Source organism: Rhea americana, unplaced genomic scaffold (genome assembly GCF_003343005.1).
Source record: "Rhea americana isolate MKP2758 unplaced genomic scaffold, rheAme1 scaffold_0, whole genome shotgun sequence".
NCBI lineage: Eukaryota > Metazoa > Chordata > Aves > Rheiformes > Rheidae > Rhea > Rhea americana.
The window spans coordinates 8,241,675-8,260,660 of NW_028185037.1; the positions used below are offsets into that span (position 1 = coordinate 8,241,675).

The window sequence follows — 18,986 nt, forward strand, 5'->3', positions numbered from 1 at the left end:
TGTTAAAGATCTGAAAGGTGAGAGCATCGTAGTCTTGCAGGCAGTTGGGGCACACAGTGTTGTTTCTGAGACTTGACTAAGGTACAGCCAGGGCTTGTCATTGATGTTAATGCAAAAGAAGCTAACATATAATTTATAGCAGCAGGGTATGTTCATGAAACTAGTGAAATGTCACAGCAAGGTTAGACTAGAAAGAGGAATAACATCTTAACCTTGAATGAGGAAGAAACTGAATGAAAGTAAGCAGGAATAAAATACTGTATRGATGACAAAGAGGGAACACATTCAACTAGAGGTAATGGTCTTCAGGCAGTAATCAATTCTACAAAAAAACCTTAAGAACTCACCAACACATGTAGGGAGAGAATCATTCCACTGTGCCAATGCATTTGGTACTGTATCACATCTAATTGCTGTTGATCCATGGAGGATATATCCTGGATTGCACTCAAAAAGAACCAATGAGCCAACTGCAAATTCATTCCCAATCCTTTTTCCAAATCTTGGTTCAGGCACAGAGCTGCACTGTGTTGCACTTGTTCTTGGAACAGCTGCAAAGATACAAATAACTGTGAATTCCTAATTTTATATTTGGTGAGGGAATACATATTTTGAAACACAAATATTGAAAATGATTGGAAGCAACATTCCATTATTTGCCAGTTAAAAATATCTACATAATTCCCAAATGAATATTCAAAATATAGATTGCGTACTTTTAATGTCTGAGTTACAATTTAGAGAAGCATACTATTGGTATTCTTGCCAAGATTAAAACCAGTGCATAAAATCCACACTGAAATCTTTCTCAAATGGCACCAAAAAGAAGCAATATTATCAAATATTCAGCTAAAACTTCTAACACATGTTTTCCAGTAACATTTCTGTGTCAGATAGACATTTACATTTATTCCTGTGGATTTCTGAATGTGTACTTTGCTTGTCAGATCAGGATTCAAATTTAATGAAAGAATGAATTACAGTTGCAAGTATTAATGCATAACTATTTCCTTGTCTGATCCATAAAAAGGCAAATAATGTAAATCAATAGAAGTATCTTAATAATAGAAAGCTCATTAATTCACCCACAGGTAATACTAATTCCAGTTATTCATATTTAAATGGAAAGATAAGCCAGTTTAGCAGCCAGATGGACCAAACATTAGTCAGTCAGATTAGCAAACACAGAAACAGATGTTTTGTAAAACTGTCTTCCCAAATTTGGAACCTCTCTCATGCTTCTTAAATATCTCATTTAATCTTTAAAACGCAGATAAAAGAATGGTGCTAGAATATTTTTAAAACATACATAAATAGTGAAACATTATATCATCAAAAAGTTAGTACTTTCCTCTGTATTCTCAGTGTGTTCCTCTCTGATAGATTTCTCCATCAATAGCATTGCAATTTGTGAATAAAAGCATTAATTTACATATTTTTCCAGGCTGTCTCACCTTGATAAACAAAATGAAATCCTTTAGCTGTTACTGGTCCAACTGAAGTAAATCTAACCGTGATCTGGTTACCTGAACTCAGTGGAAGGGATTCACCTACTCAAACAAAGCAAACATAAAGCTATCATAACCAGTTTCCAGTAAAGATGCTTTCAAAATGCCTATCAATATCTTTGCAACTAGAAAATAACCAAAAATCTCTTCTGCTCGTACTTTTACAATATACATATGATTTCAATAATTTATGCTGGTAATRTTACATTATTCTAGAAGAGGGAAACTGAAACTCATCTCAGTTATTAGAAATATTATTTTCCCCTTACCAAAAATTAAAAAAAGATATATTGTATCTCCTGGAGGAAACATGCACATAATTCATGAAACTTCACTTTGCTATAAATATATACTTTTATTTCCATTTAAATATATAATACCCAGTTCAGATTGTTTCTAGATAAGAAAATCATAAAAGCCCAAAGTAAGACACCCCAAATACACATTATAATAATTAAAGAAGAAAAACAACAACAACAACAAAATCAACTTAGCTTTAATTCTTTCATTACCACAAACTTTTGAGTGATTAGGAGTCTATATCAAAATCCTGGCTTCATATGTTGGTCTAAATTTGCRTCTGAGAAAAACTAGCAATAGATTTTATTTATGTATTTATTTATGTATTTATTATCTACACATTCTCTCTAGGTTTATACAAAATGAATAGCAGTTTAAYGAACGTTCTATTAAGGGATACCTGAATGAGATCCTGAGAGAGAGGTTAACAAAGATGACTGCAGAGTTGGACCATCATATACTTCGACCACATCATGGAGTGATGTCTGGAAAAATACAAACTGGCCAAAAACCACTGATCAAACAGGAAGGAGAAAAAGCAGGTGGCACCAGTTGCCAAACAAAAAGAGGGATAGAATGGAAAAAGTAAAAACAAAAAAAAAGAGAACAAAATACACATTAATACAGTTTTTTTAATATTTTAATTGAAAAAAGACATGTATTTATTAGCTGACTTTCCTGCTCTGTTAATTCAAGTAAGTGTCTTGGTATATAAAGTTATTTTTCACACCATATGATCAGTAGATGGATAAAAGTGTAGTTATGTATATAGAAAACAAGCAATGAATGTAGATAAATCATATATTTACTCATAAAAATATTTTAATAATGAGGGGAAAATATGCTGTGGAATATATTTTCAAATTTTCTGCTTTTTTTCTATTAAATTCTCAGTTTATTAAATTCCCCGATTAAATTCTAAAGGCAGCAAAAGTTGCTATTAGAATTGTAGACTTTTTTATATATCCTCTTTTATTCACTCATTTTGTTGATAAGTGTCTGCAAGTTTCACTTATCTTGGAGTGTTTTATTTTTCTTAAGAACATTACCATTCACTGCATCTTTCAGTTTTGCAAAGTATGATGAACAACTGATTCAAAACAACAAAYACCCTGGGGAATTCATATTCTGAAACACCAAAAAATTGTTTGCTTTTTAAAATCATGCTAGTTGAACAACTCAATTAAGGATGTTATTTTTTCACTTAAATCCAGAAGAGTACTCAGCACATTCATATTACAGGTATTATCACTTTCAATATATGTAAACAATTAAAAGAAAAGGAAATGAATTGTTTTGTTAATTCTGACCCTAGTACGTACACAACATTTATATCCTAAAGCTATCACCATTACTAAAAATGGTTGGGAAAATGGCTTTAGGAAAAAGCGGTAAAAAGGTGGAAGTAGTTATGTATATTTGTTGGTACTGGAATATCTGTAAAGGGAAACAGAACCAGTTCCCGTTCATGACCTTTAGCTCATGATCTAGGTGAGACATTTGGGGATAAATATTCCAGTACGCTGTTGCTGGAGACAGGTACCTGTCTCCCATCTGTTCTACAATATCATTAGCTGGCATTCCTTTCTGAAAGGACGAAGCTAGGAATTTACAATTCTTCCAGCTTATACATTCTAATAAGGTTTCACCCTGCCAATGCAAAATCTTATTATATCCTCTTTTCAAGAAGAAAAAGAAATTCATTTCTGAATGAAAGACTTCTTCTGAAGTGAAGGACTGAATGTTGTATTTATAATACATTCAAACAAAAAGTAATTTAGAAAGTGTCAATGAAACACTTTCAAATTCTTTGTCAAATCTTAGGAGGAAGTATAAGTGAGATGTCAAATTATCTCCTTTATTTTTCCTCCAATTTATAATTACATTTAGTGTCTCCAGAAAATTAAATACAGATGTTTTTACTAGCCCAACTTATTTTTAAAACCATATTTGACTGCATCCAGCTCCTAATTTTTGGTGTCTCTAAAGRTACTAACAAAGTGAATCCAGCTAATTGCTCCTGCCATGTAACCTATTTACATTCATACTTGTTGCAGATCTTAGTTTCAGAGTCAATGAAGAACTTTATTTTGCCACCGCGTCAAGAACAAAGTTCTTGACCTTCACTGCTCTTTCCCATTTCAAGGCAAGTTATGAACCATGTACAGAAATTTCATGCAAGTTCTGAGGCATAACTGTTAACAAATACACATAAGTGTTATCAAGATCTGTTTCATGGGAAAACTGTAAAAATAGATTTTATAAACTGTATTGGTGCTTTAATGGGCTATTATAAAATATTTGCAGAGCAATTATACCAATTATACCATACAGCGAGCTAAGTCCAAAGGTCTGTTTCTACACCTCATAAAAATTTCAAGATCCTTGTTCCCTCCAGCCTTGCCTTGAGCACTTTCTCGTCTAAGAGTATAACACTGAAGAAAAATGAACATAAAATCTGCTTATTATAGCAAACAGAAAACTCCACACATCATTTGTGCTAATCTTTTTTTGTTTTTATATTTGCTTCCCCTCCCCTCGACATTTGTGCATTTCTTACTAAAATACAGGTAAAATCTGAGCAGGTAACCAGAAGTTAGTATCGGTTTACAATCAAATACATTATGGAGATATTTAAGGTGATTAGATCAGACATCAAATAAAAATGTTGAGAATAAAGTTTCATGATCTCTTTAAGCCAGTCAGACTACCTCTTCAACTCGGGCAGCAGTAAGGTGCAGTCACTAGTGAAGAAAACAGATTCCCTTTCTTCCTCCTTTTGTGCTAGGCTACTTATTTCTGACTAAATCAACTGTGATATACTACGATACATCAGTGACTGGTATCTGATCAGCTGAAACTATGTAATAAGAAAGGAGATTTTGATTATTAAAAAAAGAACAGTTCATGGTTCCTGAGTTTTCTGGGGCTTCTTGTTATCTTTAATATGATTCTGTCTTCCAAATAACTACTACTATTCTTATTAAAAATAGTTAGTCTTTACTTCTCATCTACTTAAAACGGTATTTTTTTTGTAGATCATCATCCATCAGCATCAAGTAAATATTGTTATTGCAATAACTTAATTCTTCCTTAATATATARACTTTCTTAACAGAAGGTATGGCCAGCTAAAATATCCAATAGCTGTACTCCAAGCACAAAGAGAGAGACCTTTGTTTAATTACACATTTTGTGAATTGGGGGCAGAGGGAGAAGGGTATGGCAGAGCTAAGTGGGTCACTATAACCTAGCACATTTGGCATGTATTTATTACTATTTTATAGTATTTTCTTAACGCAAAGCAAAACAAACAGATGTACACCTGAAGGTGATAACAAAAATATCTGCTTCAAAATTAAGTAGAGATTGATCTATAAATGTAAGTATACAGTATAACTTGCATTGGGAAAGTCATTAGAATATAATTACTCAGTAACAAGAAAGACCAAATCGAAGAGTTCATCAAAGAGTTGGGAATGTGAGGTAATTTTCTTATGATAGGTGGGTAAATACTCTCTAAAGAATAAGACTCATTCAGTTGCCATCACCTCTCAACTACCATGGAAGACTGAAAGTCACCTGTTCAAACTTGATGTCTATACTGGGTTACATATTGTTCCTGAATTAATTTTCATTTTGGTCTTCACTGATTTGTGGCAACGCTATTTAAAAAATAAATAACCTTTTTCTATATATTTTGTGGCTTAACATTTAGCTGAGATATTTAGATGTCTTTTCCCTCTCAATGCTAGATGATCAACAGAAGCTTCTCACCCGGAATTTTCAAATTAGTTATGATACTAGCTTACCTATTGCCTCAAAAATAATAAATGACATTTTTACGTTCTTATGCTTATTCATCTGTGTGGGTTTCTTTTYTTTTGCTGTCCAGATTCCAGATGAAGTTGGTATCTATTCAGAAAACTAAAGAAATACACATTTATACAAAAMATATAAGCACAAAAAGAATTCCTTTTTAACCATAATCCAGACAAGAGCAGGACAACAGAACTATGCTTATATGGCTTTCATCACTGTAACATCTGGGTACTCTTAATGAGTTTGAAGAGCATCTAACAACAGATGGAATTGGCACAACATAGTTGATTGCTGAAAAATTCAACTAAGTACTTTTAGTTACAGTTTTAAAGTGAAAGATTAACATGTGTAAGACCTACTTCTGACTTTCAATTGGCCTGCTTCAAAATCAGAAGAAAAAAATAACAGTATAATTTAAGTAACAGTATTTTCAGTCTGATTCTTATCACAAAATCACAGACTCACAGAACRGTTGAGGTTGGAAGGGATCTCCACTATTCATCCAGTCCAACCACCTTGCTCAAACACAGTCAGATYGAGCATGTTGCCCAGGACTGTGTCTAGTCAGATTTTGAATATATCCAAGGATGGAGACTCCACAGTTTCCCTGGGCAACCTATTCCAATGTCTGACCACTCTCATAGTAAAAAAAGATTTCTCTTATGTTTAATAGCATTTCCTGTATTTCAGTTTGTGCCCATTGCCTCTTGTCTTTTCACYGGGCACCGCTGAGAAGAGTAGTGCCATCAGATATATTTATACACATTGRTAAGATTCCYAGAGCCTTGTYTTCTCCAGTCTGTACAGGTAGGCATCACCTGCAAACTTACAGARGCTGTACTCTGTCCTATCAATCCAGGCCACCAATGAAAATATTAAAACAGTATTGGCCCCAATATCGATACCTGGAGCACACCRCTGGGGACTAGCCTCTAGTCTTCATGCCACTAATCACAACCCTCTAAGCATGGCAGTTCAGGGAGTTTTCTGGTCACATCACCATCTTTTTCACTAGTCGCTATGTTTGTCATTGCCAACTAGTCAGTATCAGCTTGTCAATGAGGATGTTATTGGACCCAGACGCAGAAACGTTGCTGAAGTCAAGATAAACAACATCTACAGTTCTCTTGTCCTCCACTGAGCTAGTCATTTTGTCAAAGAAGGCTACCAGGTGCCCTTCATAAATCCATGCTGCCTATTCCCAGTCATCTTCTTGGCCTTAATATGTTTGGAAGAAGTGACTAGGATTATTTGCTCTATCAACTTCCCAAGGTTTGAGCTGAGGCTGTCTGGTCTGTAGTTCCCTGCCTTCTCCTCCTYGCCTTTCTTGAAGACAGCTGTGATATTTGTTTTCTTGTAATCCTCAGAAACTTCTTTCAAACCCCACAGTGTTTCAAAAGTAACCAAGAGCGGCCTCACCAGTAGCCTGCTGGTGTAACTGTAGAAGCTTTCTTGTTGCCTTTCACAGATTCAATGACTGCTGTGTTTTGGCTTTCGTAACTAGCCCTGCACGCTCGGATAGTATCTCTGTGTTTCTGCCAGGTCACCTTCCATCTTTGGTATGCTTCCTGTTGATATCTGAGTTTTGTCAGGCACTCCCTTTTTATCCAAGCAGGCCTACTGCCACCTTTACTTGATTTTATCTCCTTTGGGATGACCTATCTTGAGCTTAGAGGAGGTGATCCCTGAAATTCAGCTACTCTCCTGGGCACCCTTGGACCAAAAACTTCCTCCCATGGGATTCTTCCAAGCATCTTCCCAATCAAGAATTAAACCTCACTCAAAAGACAAACTTTGGCAGATTGTATATAATTGTCATTAACACTGCACTGCTGATGATATATATTCTCGAGTACAATACATGCCTTTGCCAGCTATTAGAGCTAAAGAGACACTCTGAATAACTTCCTGTGCATATCAAAGGAATACTCAGCTGCCTTTCCTCATCCCAGTTTTCCCACTGACATCAGTGGAATATTTTATATGTGACTTACTGTTTATCAAACTCGCAAAGCGATAATAGAAAGTCAAGTTGCTTGCAGATCTGACTTTAAGATACTATCAAAGAGACAAACACGGTATTAAGGCTTGTTACCACATTAACTGAAGTGTGTATGTCATGCAAGTCCTCCTGATTAAGTTCAGATATTTGCTTCAGGATAGAGTCAGCACTTATGTAAGAGGTCCTAATAACTCTGTCACTAACAATGGAAAAGGAGAATCAATCTTGTTAACTTTAATAGGTCCCAAATTATCTCTGCAATTCTTTATATCTACATATATATATATATTTACATCTCCCACTGAGACCTATTTCAGAAGAGGAGGAAAAAATCTATGTTAGTCCAATTTCTACATGGGTTGTAAGTTTTGAGGAGCTGAAAGACAAGAAAACCGCGAAGCCATCCATTTGTTATGAATGATAATTTTCTACTATGTTGTAAAAAAGAAAATGGTAGCAGGAAGATTCAACAGATTTCTTCTGACTGCAAATGAAAATTTAAGAGGTTCAAGTGTCTGGCAGTTGCAGCATACGCACAGATCTTATTACAGACTAGAGCTAGAGGAATTCATCAGAATTTCAAGTTAATTTGCAGAAACTGATAGGTCCTTTTTACGAGAAAAAAAAAAAAAAAAAGCTATACATTCTTGTGGTTTTTCAACCAWGAAGAGTATTTTTTGTTTCCTTTAGCAATTATGTTTACTCTATTAATTTTGTTGTATCAAGCTCAGTTGAAACAACTATTCTCAATTCATGTTTAGTGAGGACATAAAGGAAGTGCTCACTGAAAATGTATTTTCCTGCACAGTTAATAAAACAGGTTGCCCAGTGKTTGCAATGATTGCCATTAAATGGACCTCAGTGGTTTATGCCTTTCACCTCTTAAATAAGTTGCTGAAGAAAGGGAAGGACAGATGACTATATCCTTTCTTCATGATCTTTATTTTTATAAAAAATAGCTGCTTTTCAATTTTATGCTTAGAGAATATAGTTTACTTCAAGTTCAGTTATATTACTCAAAATATATTACACAGTGCTTGGGGAAAGGAATAATGTACTGGGCAGAGTCTCACTAGGAACTATCCCATTGGAAATATTTAGCACAATGGTGTCTGTAACTCTGCTCCTCTGCAGAGCACTGCCTTGGTGAATGCTCTCAGAAGGGTTAGGCATCACTCTGCCTAGGTGCTGGGTCCCAACAAGGCTTAGGCAGTAGCTAGGCAAGAATGGTTCTTTGCTACTTTAGCYCAAGATTTAGACATTTGCACCTAAAACTCCCATCCATTATGTGTGAATCTGATGTTCAAGATTTTGATCTTGAGCAAAGCAGGAACTTGAGCATGAGTGTCTCTGTCCAAACAGAGTGACATGATGCCAAGCTAGTGCCTATTTTATGGCATGACAAGCTTTCTCATAGTTTCAGATAGAATTTCCATCCTCAGACTAAGTAATCTTTCCAAGAGAGAGTTTTGCTGAAAATAGCGTATTTCTATGGAAAAATATTCACTTCAGCGAATCAATATATCATGGTTAAAAAAAAAAAAAAAAAAAAAGATTCTTCATCAACTCCATTGATGACGTCCTCTGCTATTCAGCAGTAGTCAGAATCTACAAAATTCATTTAAAAGACAAAGATAAACCTCTCACTAGAGAAATGGTCTCCACGGCAGAGGAGGCACCCCTAAAGGCAAGAGACACACAGTAAGAAACAATAAATGTAAACATCTTAACTTCCATGCTAAGTGGTGGATCATGACCAGTCAGCTAATGATAAATGAGACTGGAGAAATACCATGCTTTAAATGAGCAGGATTCAGGAATAACTACGAGAAGCAAAAAGTAGGTAACTATTGTGTGAGACTCTTTGTCAATGAGCAAGACTCAGCAAGGCTCCAAAGCTGATCAGAGAGGGATCATCAATCAGATGGTCACCAGGCAGAAGAAACTCCAGTGCCCAGTCTCATAACTAAAAAAGGAATTGTCCACAGAAATTTGCTCCCACAGGATGAAACCACTGCAGTAAAATGTCATTACATTAACATGAAGAAAATCATTCTAATTTTAATTTGCAAGATTTTCAGAAAATATATTTTTCTACAGAGGGGAGGAAAGCAATTTCCTTTGTGTGTGTGTATGTACGAAAAACATAAGATATTATAATTTTTCAATTCTTCTACAACTTTTTTTGACTGTCAGCTTTAGCCTAGAACTAGCATTGATAGAAAATAAAATGTATGAGTGAACAGGAGAACAACTGCCTCTATAAGGATTTAAAAATGAAGCTCCATTATTTATTCATATAAGGTAGCTTAACATTCATATATTGCAAGGTAAGAGTTTTATATAAAATAGAATAATCATAGAAAGTAGAATGATAAATTCACAGATTTTAAAGGTAGAAAGGTTCATTAGGATCATTAGGACTATCTGTTCTACCCTATCTAGACTTAAGGTGAAAGGGAAAAAAACAAATTTTATTACTTTGTTAAAAAAGTCAGAGGCTGCTTACTGTAACAATTTGAATCTTTCTCCTGCTAAAATGTGAGCAATTCCTCTGATTTTAATATTTAGCTTCATAACAAGCAACACGTAAGAAACAGGTAAGATCTTTGTATTTAAGATCAATTATGAATACACTGGATTGAATCAATGTTTTTAAATTAAATTTCACTCATGTAGACATCAAACAAATAATCTGATGTTCACTTCCTCTTGCCCAAACAAAATGTACAGTAAAACTGTAAGATAACTTGTTTGGGCTTAGAAGAGATTCAGTAATCACTGTAAAGATTTTTGAAGGAAAGGACTAGTGATCTTATGCAATTCACCTATATAGAGATACTGTTTTCAGTGAGGCAACTTAAGCATGACTAGATCACATAAGCAAATTGGAAGATTTGATCTTTTACTGTGCATACGAATACTCAGTTTGACATAAAAAGAGTCAAATATCTGAGCTAACAAGTTAGTATTCTTATTTAGTCTTTAAATTAAAATAATAGCAGAGGTGTCATTTTTTGAACATTTCTTCCCTCACTTTTCTAAACATATGGTTGYCTGCCAGTTACTGTTAATACTACTCTGTTGCAGTAATCATTACTGAAATCTGTTAGGCTTCATACAATGCTTGGCACTTTTTAGCATATGCTATAATATAAAAGGAAAAATAGTAATTGTGAAGACAGAATAGAATCCTTATTAGTAGTATCCTGTTGGGTAAACATCTATCCGTTTCAAAATAAATAGTAAAATAAAACAACCCTCTAGTGTTTCTGAACTTGGAATCAGTAAAAAAATAATTCTAGCAGTAAACCCGCCAGGCGGACTACAAATGAGACATCAAAATAATGCCAGTGATGGCTTTATGTTTAAACCACTATAAAAGGTATACATTATGTAAAGTGACGTGAGGAACTGCTTACCCTCCACAGATAAATATTAACAAGAGTTAGTGACTGAGTTACTGAAGCTGAATGAAGTTTCTATAACAATGTTATAAAAATAATCAGCTATAACAAAGGAAATATATGATAAGTGGAAATGAAAAGATGACRAAGATGGCAACAGATAAAAAGAATATATATATATATATACATATTTGTATAGATATACAGTTTATGTAGTTATTCAAGTTATATACTGTTCTTACACAAGGTCACTTGTGTATGTACAAACTTCAGACAGGTATGATGACTATACATCATGAATCTACAGGAGCCTTCAAAGGTAATGGAAGTGCAAGTTAATACCATCAGATGCACACTACAAATTTTATTATTATTTAAATAYAGTTGAATAAGGTGTCATGTAACATCAAAGATAAACATAAAAAGTGTGTACTTCCACACAGAGGTACAACACATGCCTGTTCAAGGCAAAAGAATGTGAGTTTCTTGACAATGTATGCAACATACACCACTGTCTAGTTCTTCCTTCTTCAGTATGTGGAAAAAGGCTATGCTGAGCTATTTGCCTTTCGCTGCTAGTTATCCATGTTCCATAGGTCTTCTCAGATACTGTGTTCTCAGGTGGAGTTCTCCATTTCCAGGTAGGACACCCAGGAGGTGGGGAAGGATGAGAAAGAATAAAGGATTCTGTCTCCAAACGAGGGTCAGGGAAGGAAGGGCAGAAGTGCTCTGCTTCTTAACACTCTCAGGTGCTGCTCTCCTTGTCCCATCTGTCCTGTASTGCCTCTGGGACACAAAAGGCAGGAAGGTACAGACTAGCCATGCTCTGCTGCTCTTTGTTCTTCTTCTGTAAAGAATGTGTTGACTGAAAACATGCTGGCCCTGTTCTTGCTGTCTCTGCTGTTTCCTGCATTTCCAGACTAGGTGGGACAGAAGAGGATGGAAGTGCTGCATCTTCTCGTGTTTGAGAAGAGAAACAGTGTTTCTCTGAAGGTACGAAAAGAGAAGGTGCGTTTAGGAACAGAAGGTGCAGTTAGAAACACTAGGAGCTCAGAATGAGGAAGACACAAGTGAAATTATAGAGAAGAAGCCACACATGCTTCCCCACAGACACACTCCCATGCAACATGGGAGACAGTGAGAATCAGGCCTCTTCCTGAAGCTGGAACAGGAAACAACTCTCCTAATTAAAATCTTTCTTGCCTTCTCCTAAACTCARCTGAGTTCTAGCCTTACATAAATTATTATTCTCCAGGCTTCAATCAACAACGTGTATTTTAGTTTAAACATTATGGATGTCTATCATATTATTATAAATATTATATGCACTAATAAACAATAAACAATAATAATATAGATATTATTATTTAAAACACTATATAATGCCTACTATATTTTTTATTATATATTTAGAAAATATATGTGCAAATTTTATTTTTTAGAAGTTGTACTGAATACCTACTCCTCATAGTTACTCACAGTTATATGATTTCTGTAAATCTCCATTCTGAAAGTGGGTTTTATTTCAAAGTATGTTCTCATACTTGTTTYCCCCCCCCCATTCACCCTTCACTGCATTGGATATCCAAGAGGCACTAGCAGGAGAAGTCACAAAATGTCTTGATGGCTTGAGAGGCAGCAGAGAGGAGCACAGTTTGGTGTTGGCCTGATTACCACCCTTTTACTCTGGGGAGTCAAACCTGTCAAAACGATGTGACTCCAGCTGCTCCTCCTAGTGAAGCGAAGGGCAGTGGTAAATGCTAAAGCTACTCTTTTCACCATGGCAACAGGATGGTTAGTAGGCAATGCCACGAAGAGCAGAGCTCCGTTTCCTGCAGCTTGGCCAAACATCCATTACCGTGTCCTTCCCTGTCCCAGCAGAGCAGAAGTGATTTATCCCCGGACAAGAGTCAGAAAATATTTTAGAGAAATATTTCTAAGGACACTTGGACTATACACTGTTTCACTTCACTTTTGTTAAATCTCCAAAAAACATGGCCAGGAGTGATACAGGCTATTTTTAAAAGTCAAACATCTATAGAGTCAATTGAAATAGAAAAGTATGCAAATGGTTACAAGAGCATAGGAATAGTTCTTTGAGAAGAAATATGAGGAGTACTGGTAGACTTTAGTACTATTTCAAATGGACAGTTAATTGTATTAAGAAGAATATCTGAGGAAGGGAAACACAGAGGCACAGCTATATGAAATACTAAAAAAGTTATGTATTATATTCTATTGTTAATTATAATATATATTATGGGAATCATAACCATTTTTTATTTTTGTTCCAATTATGTTGTTTATAACTGAGGAGTTTATATGTTTGTAAAAAAAGATATTTTCTGTCATGAATAATGTATTTTGTTTTACACTGAAACATGATTTTAGAAAAAAAATATGGAATAAGTAATTCAACATTTTTGTAGCAAATATTCTACCATATATAATCAACAAATGCATGTTTATATTTCATGTTACATTCACTAATTATATGTGCGCATTAAATATATAGCAGGGAGCAATGTATTTTCCAGATTTGGAAATATCATTCCATATTTGAGTACACTATTGACAATTTTAATTTTCTGAAATGATACTAAAAATCCGGAAGACTTTAATCTTAGTAACTGTCAATTTACAAACATTAAAAACAGTGACCTGAGCAAACACATTAAAATGTTTTATATACAGTACATTTAATTACACTTTGAACTGTTTTCTCAAGCAGAAGGTTGAATCTCCTTCAACCATTTTTGTCTCAACAAAAAATTAACCTTTACTGCTGAAAGATCAGCCAATTATATACCTTTTCAAAACTATTAATTGACAACTTATTTGAACTGTGAAACTGTATAAAGAAATACAAACTGATCATAGCTTCACTTTAAATTACATTTTTCTTTCTATGTCCCAAAGAAAATATCCTCATTTTTCAAAAGGCTGCTTTCAGCCTTTGTCCCTCAGTCCTTAGAGTTCTTTATTTAGACTTCCAACGGCTTCAAATGTACCTTGAGCAGAATACCAAGGGGAAGTATTTGTTCACTGCTCTAACTGCACATCCGTGTGCAAAGTGAATTTAGCATCCAAACAAATTAACTTATGAATAGCATCACTAATAGCCTTTTTTATGATTCAAACCACACGAGGTTTTTTTTTAAAAAAACAAATTCTACCTTAATAAATTCTATTAAATGTTACCAAATAATAGAAAAGGTACCAACCAACTATCTCTATATTATTTCTTGTTCTTGCAATATTGGTTTTCATTAGCCTGCAAACTGAATATCATATAGTGATGCATCACAGGCAACCATTCAACACTGTGTTAGCTACGACAAAACAAGCGGAGATCTGGTAGGACTTGGAAAGGAATATATGGAATAGTGTAAAACAACACATTGCTTCCCACCAAGTTTGATCTGTTTTCTTCATGTAACATAGAAGATGAAGCTTGCATTTCACTGTAGGTTTACAGTACCTTTTCRTACTTAACTGTTTAAGTAACAATCTGATTAATCTTCGTAAGACTTCTTTCAGGTCCCATGTTGTTGTTTTATAGATGGGTAAACAGAGACGCAGAAAAGTTAACTGATTTACCCAGCTAATATATACATGTTAATATTTATTCTCTCCTGCTACTTTTAAATATTGCTTTTATATAATGATTTCTGGTTCCTTCTGTTCATTGCYGTTGTACATGACAAGAAGAATTGATGAAAAGAAGGTAAAACAAGAAAAAAGGAAAAAAAAACGATTAAAATTCTCACACCCCCTAATTAGCCACAGTGGACAGAACCAGATCCAAAATACACACACGCACATGTGTCTCGCAGCAGAAGTCTTTGCTTACCGCTCACTGCGGCAAATTTCYTGTCTTACTGGGCCCAGGACTACCGTGCTCTTCACAGAACTTTTCCAAAACAACAGTTTTCCACACAGCAGTCTGGATTCTGCTCAGTTTCTCATCTGTACAGCTGCCTATATGTGGCCTCTGTATCTCCAGAYTGATACTCTGTTTCCTCAACCTCTGAGTACACATTAACATTGCAGGACGAACATGAACACTATTTACGTAAATTATTTATACCTAGATTCAATGGAATACAATTCCAACACGGAATTCAACGGAACTTCTGTTAGCTAACTGCTAGCGCATCATCCTTCCCACCTTGCCTGGGGTATGACGTACTTTATCAGACAGTATGAACYCACTTAAGTAATGTTTCCAGCACTGCATATGCTTTTACCATCAAGGTCGACTGTTTTTTATTTGATGTCCCATTCAAGAAGGAAAATGGAAAAACCTCAGTTTATCCTTGAAAGAAAAGGACTTTACTCTGGGACAGTTCTTTTCACTTCTTGATTTTGGGGTTTAAAAAAGAATCTTGAAAAGCTTCTCAGCTAATAAGGATTTACGCAGCTCCTCTGAAGTCAAAAAATGATTCTAGTATTTGCTCACTACGGGTTTGTCTTTCTCTGTACCAGATGTCCTGGCAGCGACACAGAGAACCAGCCATGAGCGTTGTGCCTACTAGTCTTCCCTCAGGAACCCAAACAATTTTTTTTTCCTTTTTTTTTTTTTTTTTTTTGTGTGTGTGTGTGTGTGCGCTGTCTTCTTTTAGGAGAAGTAATTGGATGTACCATTTATGTAAGAGACTACATGATTATTTATAAACCCAAATACATTTAGGGACACAGAATTACTGATGAAGAGGGTACAAATACCTACACAAACATAAAAGTATGGATATACTAAAAGTGTTAAAGATTCTTCAGTCATTCTCACAAACACTAGACATTGCATAAACTGAGGCATTTCTGTATTTAAGTCAGAGCTCCTTCTGCCTGATACATATGGTAAAATAAAGCCATTCTGAAATTTGGCCCTTATCTAAACTCTTACTACCCATGTCCAAAAATTGGCTTTCTTTTAACAAAAATCTTTCYCAATCAAGATTATACTCATTTACATGAATGCACTAGATTGCTATTATTGTTGTACGTGTTATTTTCTATTTATTTCTTTTTAAACAGCTGAGGGGAATTCATGGTAGCCTGGTTGAGGAAGAGCGTAATAGACTCAGTTTCTTTGCCTCCTTTATCAAGATTTATTTGTTTCCAATGAGCTACATTCTGAATGAACAAAGATGCACTGCATGTAAAATTTATCCCCTTAAATAGGGTCCATGAAACATTATTCTAACACTYACATGGTATTTTTTGCAGAGTAAATTCAGAATTTGATCTACTGAAATTAGTCTGAAATACAGGCACTTTCACTTTAATTATGAAGTCTCATTTATTTTATACATGAATCTCYGGAGAAATAGAGATCATAGAATAACTAGAAAATAAACTGTAAGTGTGAGTTATTGCTAAATTTAAAAACCAAAACTATACAGAAACCTATCTAGTTTTTAATGTTAGAGACCATAATAAAACACTTAATTGTCTCTCTCTTATTTTAGTTAATTTTAATAGGATGGATGAAACTAGAAAACATTATTCTTAACTGCCAGGATCCAAGAAAAATAAGAAAAATACTGATGATTAGACATAAGTTACCTAATTTCAATATTACATTATCTTATTTCATACATTACAGCAGAGAGCAAATTATTAAAAGGTTTTCTAAACAAGGTACGGAAGCTGAACCTATCCTTTTACCAAGGAGGTCATCACCCCACATAAATTTGGCTTCTACAACTTTAAATGTTTATGTGAMCACGACCTATAAACTCTAATCCTCAAAAGTCTAATTATGCTCCYACTCAATAGAACATTGAAAAGAGAATCAGATAGAATAGTTAAAAATAGTTTTTAAAAAGTAATCTTAATAGGAAATATTTTTTCCTATTTATTGTCTAAATGGGTAAAAATTGGTGACAGTGGGAATTTCAGTGATTAAATGCATTTTAAGGCTCACTGAAGCTGGTATTCACTACATTTATTTTTAGATGTTTAACTGACACATCTAAATTAGGGTTCTATTACTGTTAGTAACTGAGCTAGTCTTAAATTCAAGGAGCTGTCTATCTTTGTATAATGCTTTTTATACATGCCAATTTGCCTCTAATTTCTCAGTTAAGTTATTAAAGTTATATGGGAAGAATGTGAATATAAGCACTTGAGTCTATGGACACTGTAATCACTGGAAAACTCTTGCTTTCTACAGCCCTGCCAGAATATGCTTATTTAAGTTAAGTATTAGTAGCAAATTCTGACTTTTTGCTTTAGTGTAAGATAAAAGAGAACGTTTTTATAAAGATTAAAAAAAACCCAGGAAGAACAGGTATGCATTGTTCTAAGCCATTATTTCAAACCTCATCAATAAGAACAGTAAGTAGACGTACTTCAATTTTTGAATATAAGGACAGGAACAAGAAAGTTTCATTTCTTAGTATGCAAGAATTAACAACAAGAAATCCTTAACATTGCATTGTCACTTCTACTTTATTGCTCCATTTCTTAAAAATYTCAGATCATCTGGAGGTTCCTGTTTTTTGAGGGGTAATATGCATAGTCCACCACTGCTGTTTAAAAGTCAGCTAGTCTCCTGTTTTTGTGAAAAAAGCTTTTCAGCAAATGCTAAATTTAAAATGATACTTATTTCCTTCTCTCTTGTCTAAATAAAGGGACAATTCTTTGCCACTATGATCTGCACGTGAGCAGCAGAACCACAAAGGGAGGAGGCAGTAATGTGGTGCTCTTCTCTCTTAGGTCAAGTAATCTCAGCCTACAGCTGATATGTTTTAGCCTCCTCCAGCTGSGAACAGGATGGGGAAACACAATTCTATGACTGCACAGCTAACAACTAGTACTGAAATTTATTTAATGCTGAAAAAAGTGATTACTTAGGATATTCCGAGACCATTTGTGTTCACTGCAACCCACTTTTAGGAAGATTTTATGAACCAAAATGAGAGGAAGAAATTCGAGGAAGCAYAACGTAAGACGAAATTGCCAAATTGCCCTGCTCCTACACAAGTATGGTGAACCCCAGACACAAGTGTGTGTCTGCATCTCAAAAACATGAAGATCTTGTTAATCTTGAGCACAGGTAACRTTTTGTATTCCTGCTTCATTGCTCTCATATACAATTACCTATTTGCTTTTAGAAAAAAAGCTGAACCACTCTTTTATGACAAGATCTGACTGTGTGAGTAACTTCTTATACGAAGAAAGGTGAGTACACTAGTAAAAGCAAAGCAYCTGAATTTTGTTCAGCATTCGTTTTTACCCCTTACAGTCTCCAGACTGAACAAGAAATAAAACATGTCTGCAACTTTTTATTGTTCTTTTTCTGTAGATCTTAACAGTAGCCTTTACATAACAGCAGGAATTAATACCCTTATAGATGGTGGGTCAAGCAAATTTATTTATAGTGATGGCCACTGCAAAACTATTCAAAAAACTATCATCATAGAATCATAGAATCAGTAAGGTTGGAAGGGACCTCTGGAGATCATCAAGTCCAACCCCCCTGCTCAGCAGGGTCACCTAGAGCATGGTAGACAGGGTTGCATCCAGGTGGGCCTTGAAGTTCTCCACAGAAGGAGACTCCACAACCTCTCTGGGCAACCTGTGCCAGGGCTCCGTCACTCTCACAGGGAAGAAATTCCCCCTCGCGCTCAGGTGGAATTTCCTGTGCTTCAACTTCTGCCCATTGCCTCTTGTCCTGTCACACGGGACAACTGAAAAGAGTTTTTCCCCGTCCCCTTGACACCCTCTCTTCAGGTATTTGTACACATTGATAAGATCCCCCCTCAGTCTTCTCTTCCCCAGGCTAAACAGGCCCAGCTCTTGTAGCCGTTCCTCGTAGGGCAGGTGCTCCAGCCCTCTGATCATCTTCATAGCCCTACGCTGCACTCTCTCCAGTAGCTCCATGTCTCTCTTGTACTGCAGAGCCCAGAACTAGATGCAGTACTCGAGATGAGGCCTCCCC

General features: G+C 35.2%; 1 protein-coding gene across 4 annotated transcripts in view; it reads right to left on the reverse strand.

The window, feature by feature from the left end:
• Positions 1–18,986, reverse strand: part of CSMD3 (CUB and Sushi multiple domains 3) — a 678,537-nt gene that overhangs the window by 126,676 nt on the left and 532,875 nt on the right. For 3 of the 4 annotated variants that reach the window (XM_085321107.1, XM_085320309.1, XM_085318752.1), the window contains 3 exons: positions 2,209–2,322; positions 1,455–1,550; positions 348–551 (listed from right to left, as the gene is read on the reverse strand). In XM_085321107.1, coding sequence (XP_085177233.1) covers positions 348–551; positions 1,455–1,550; positions 2,209–2,322 — 414 coding nt within the window. Of the gene's footprint in view, positions 1–347; positions 552–1,454; positions 1,554–2,208; positions 2,323–18,986 lie in introns of all 4 variants that reach the window. The other variant, XM_085319522.1, reaches the window with a different exon arrangement.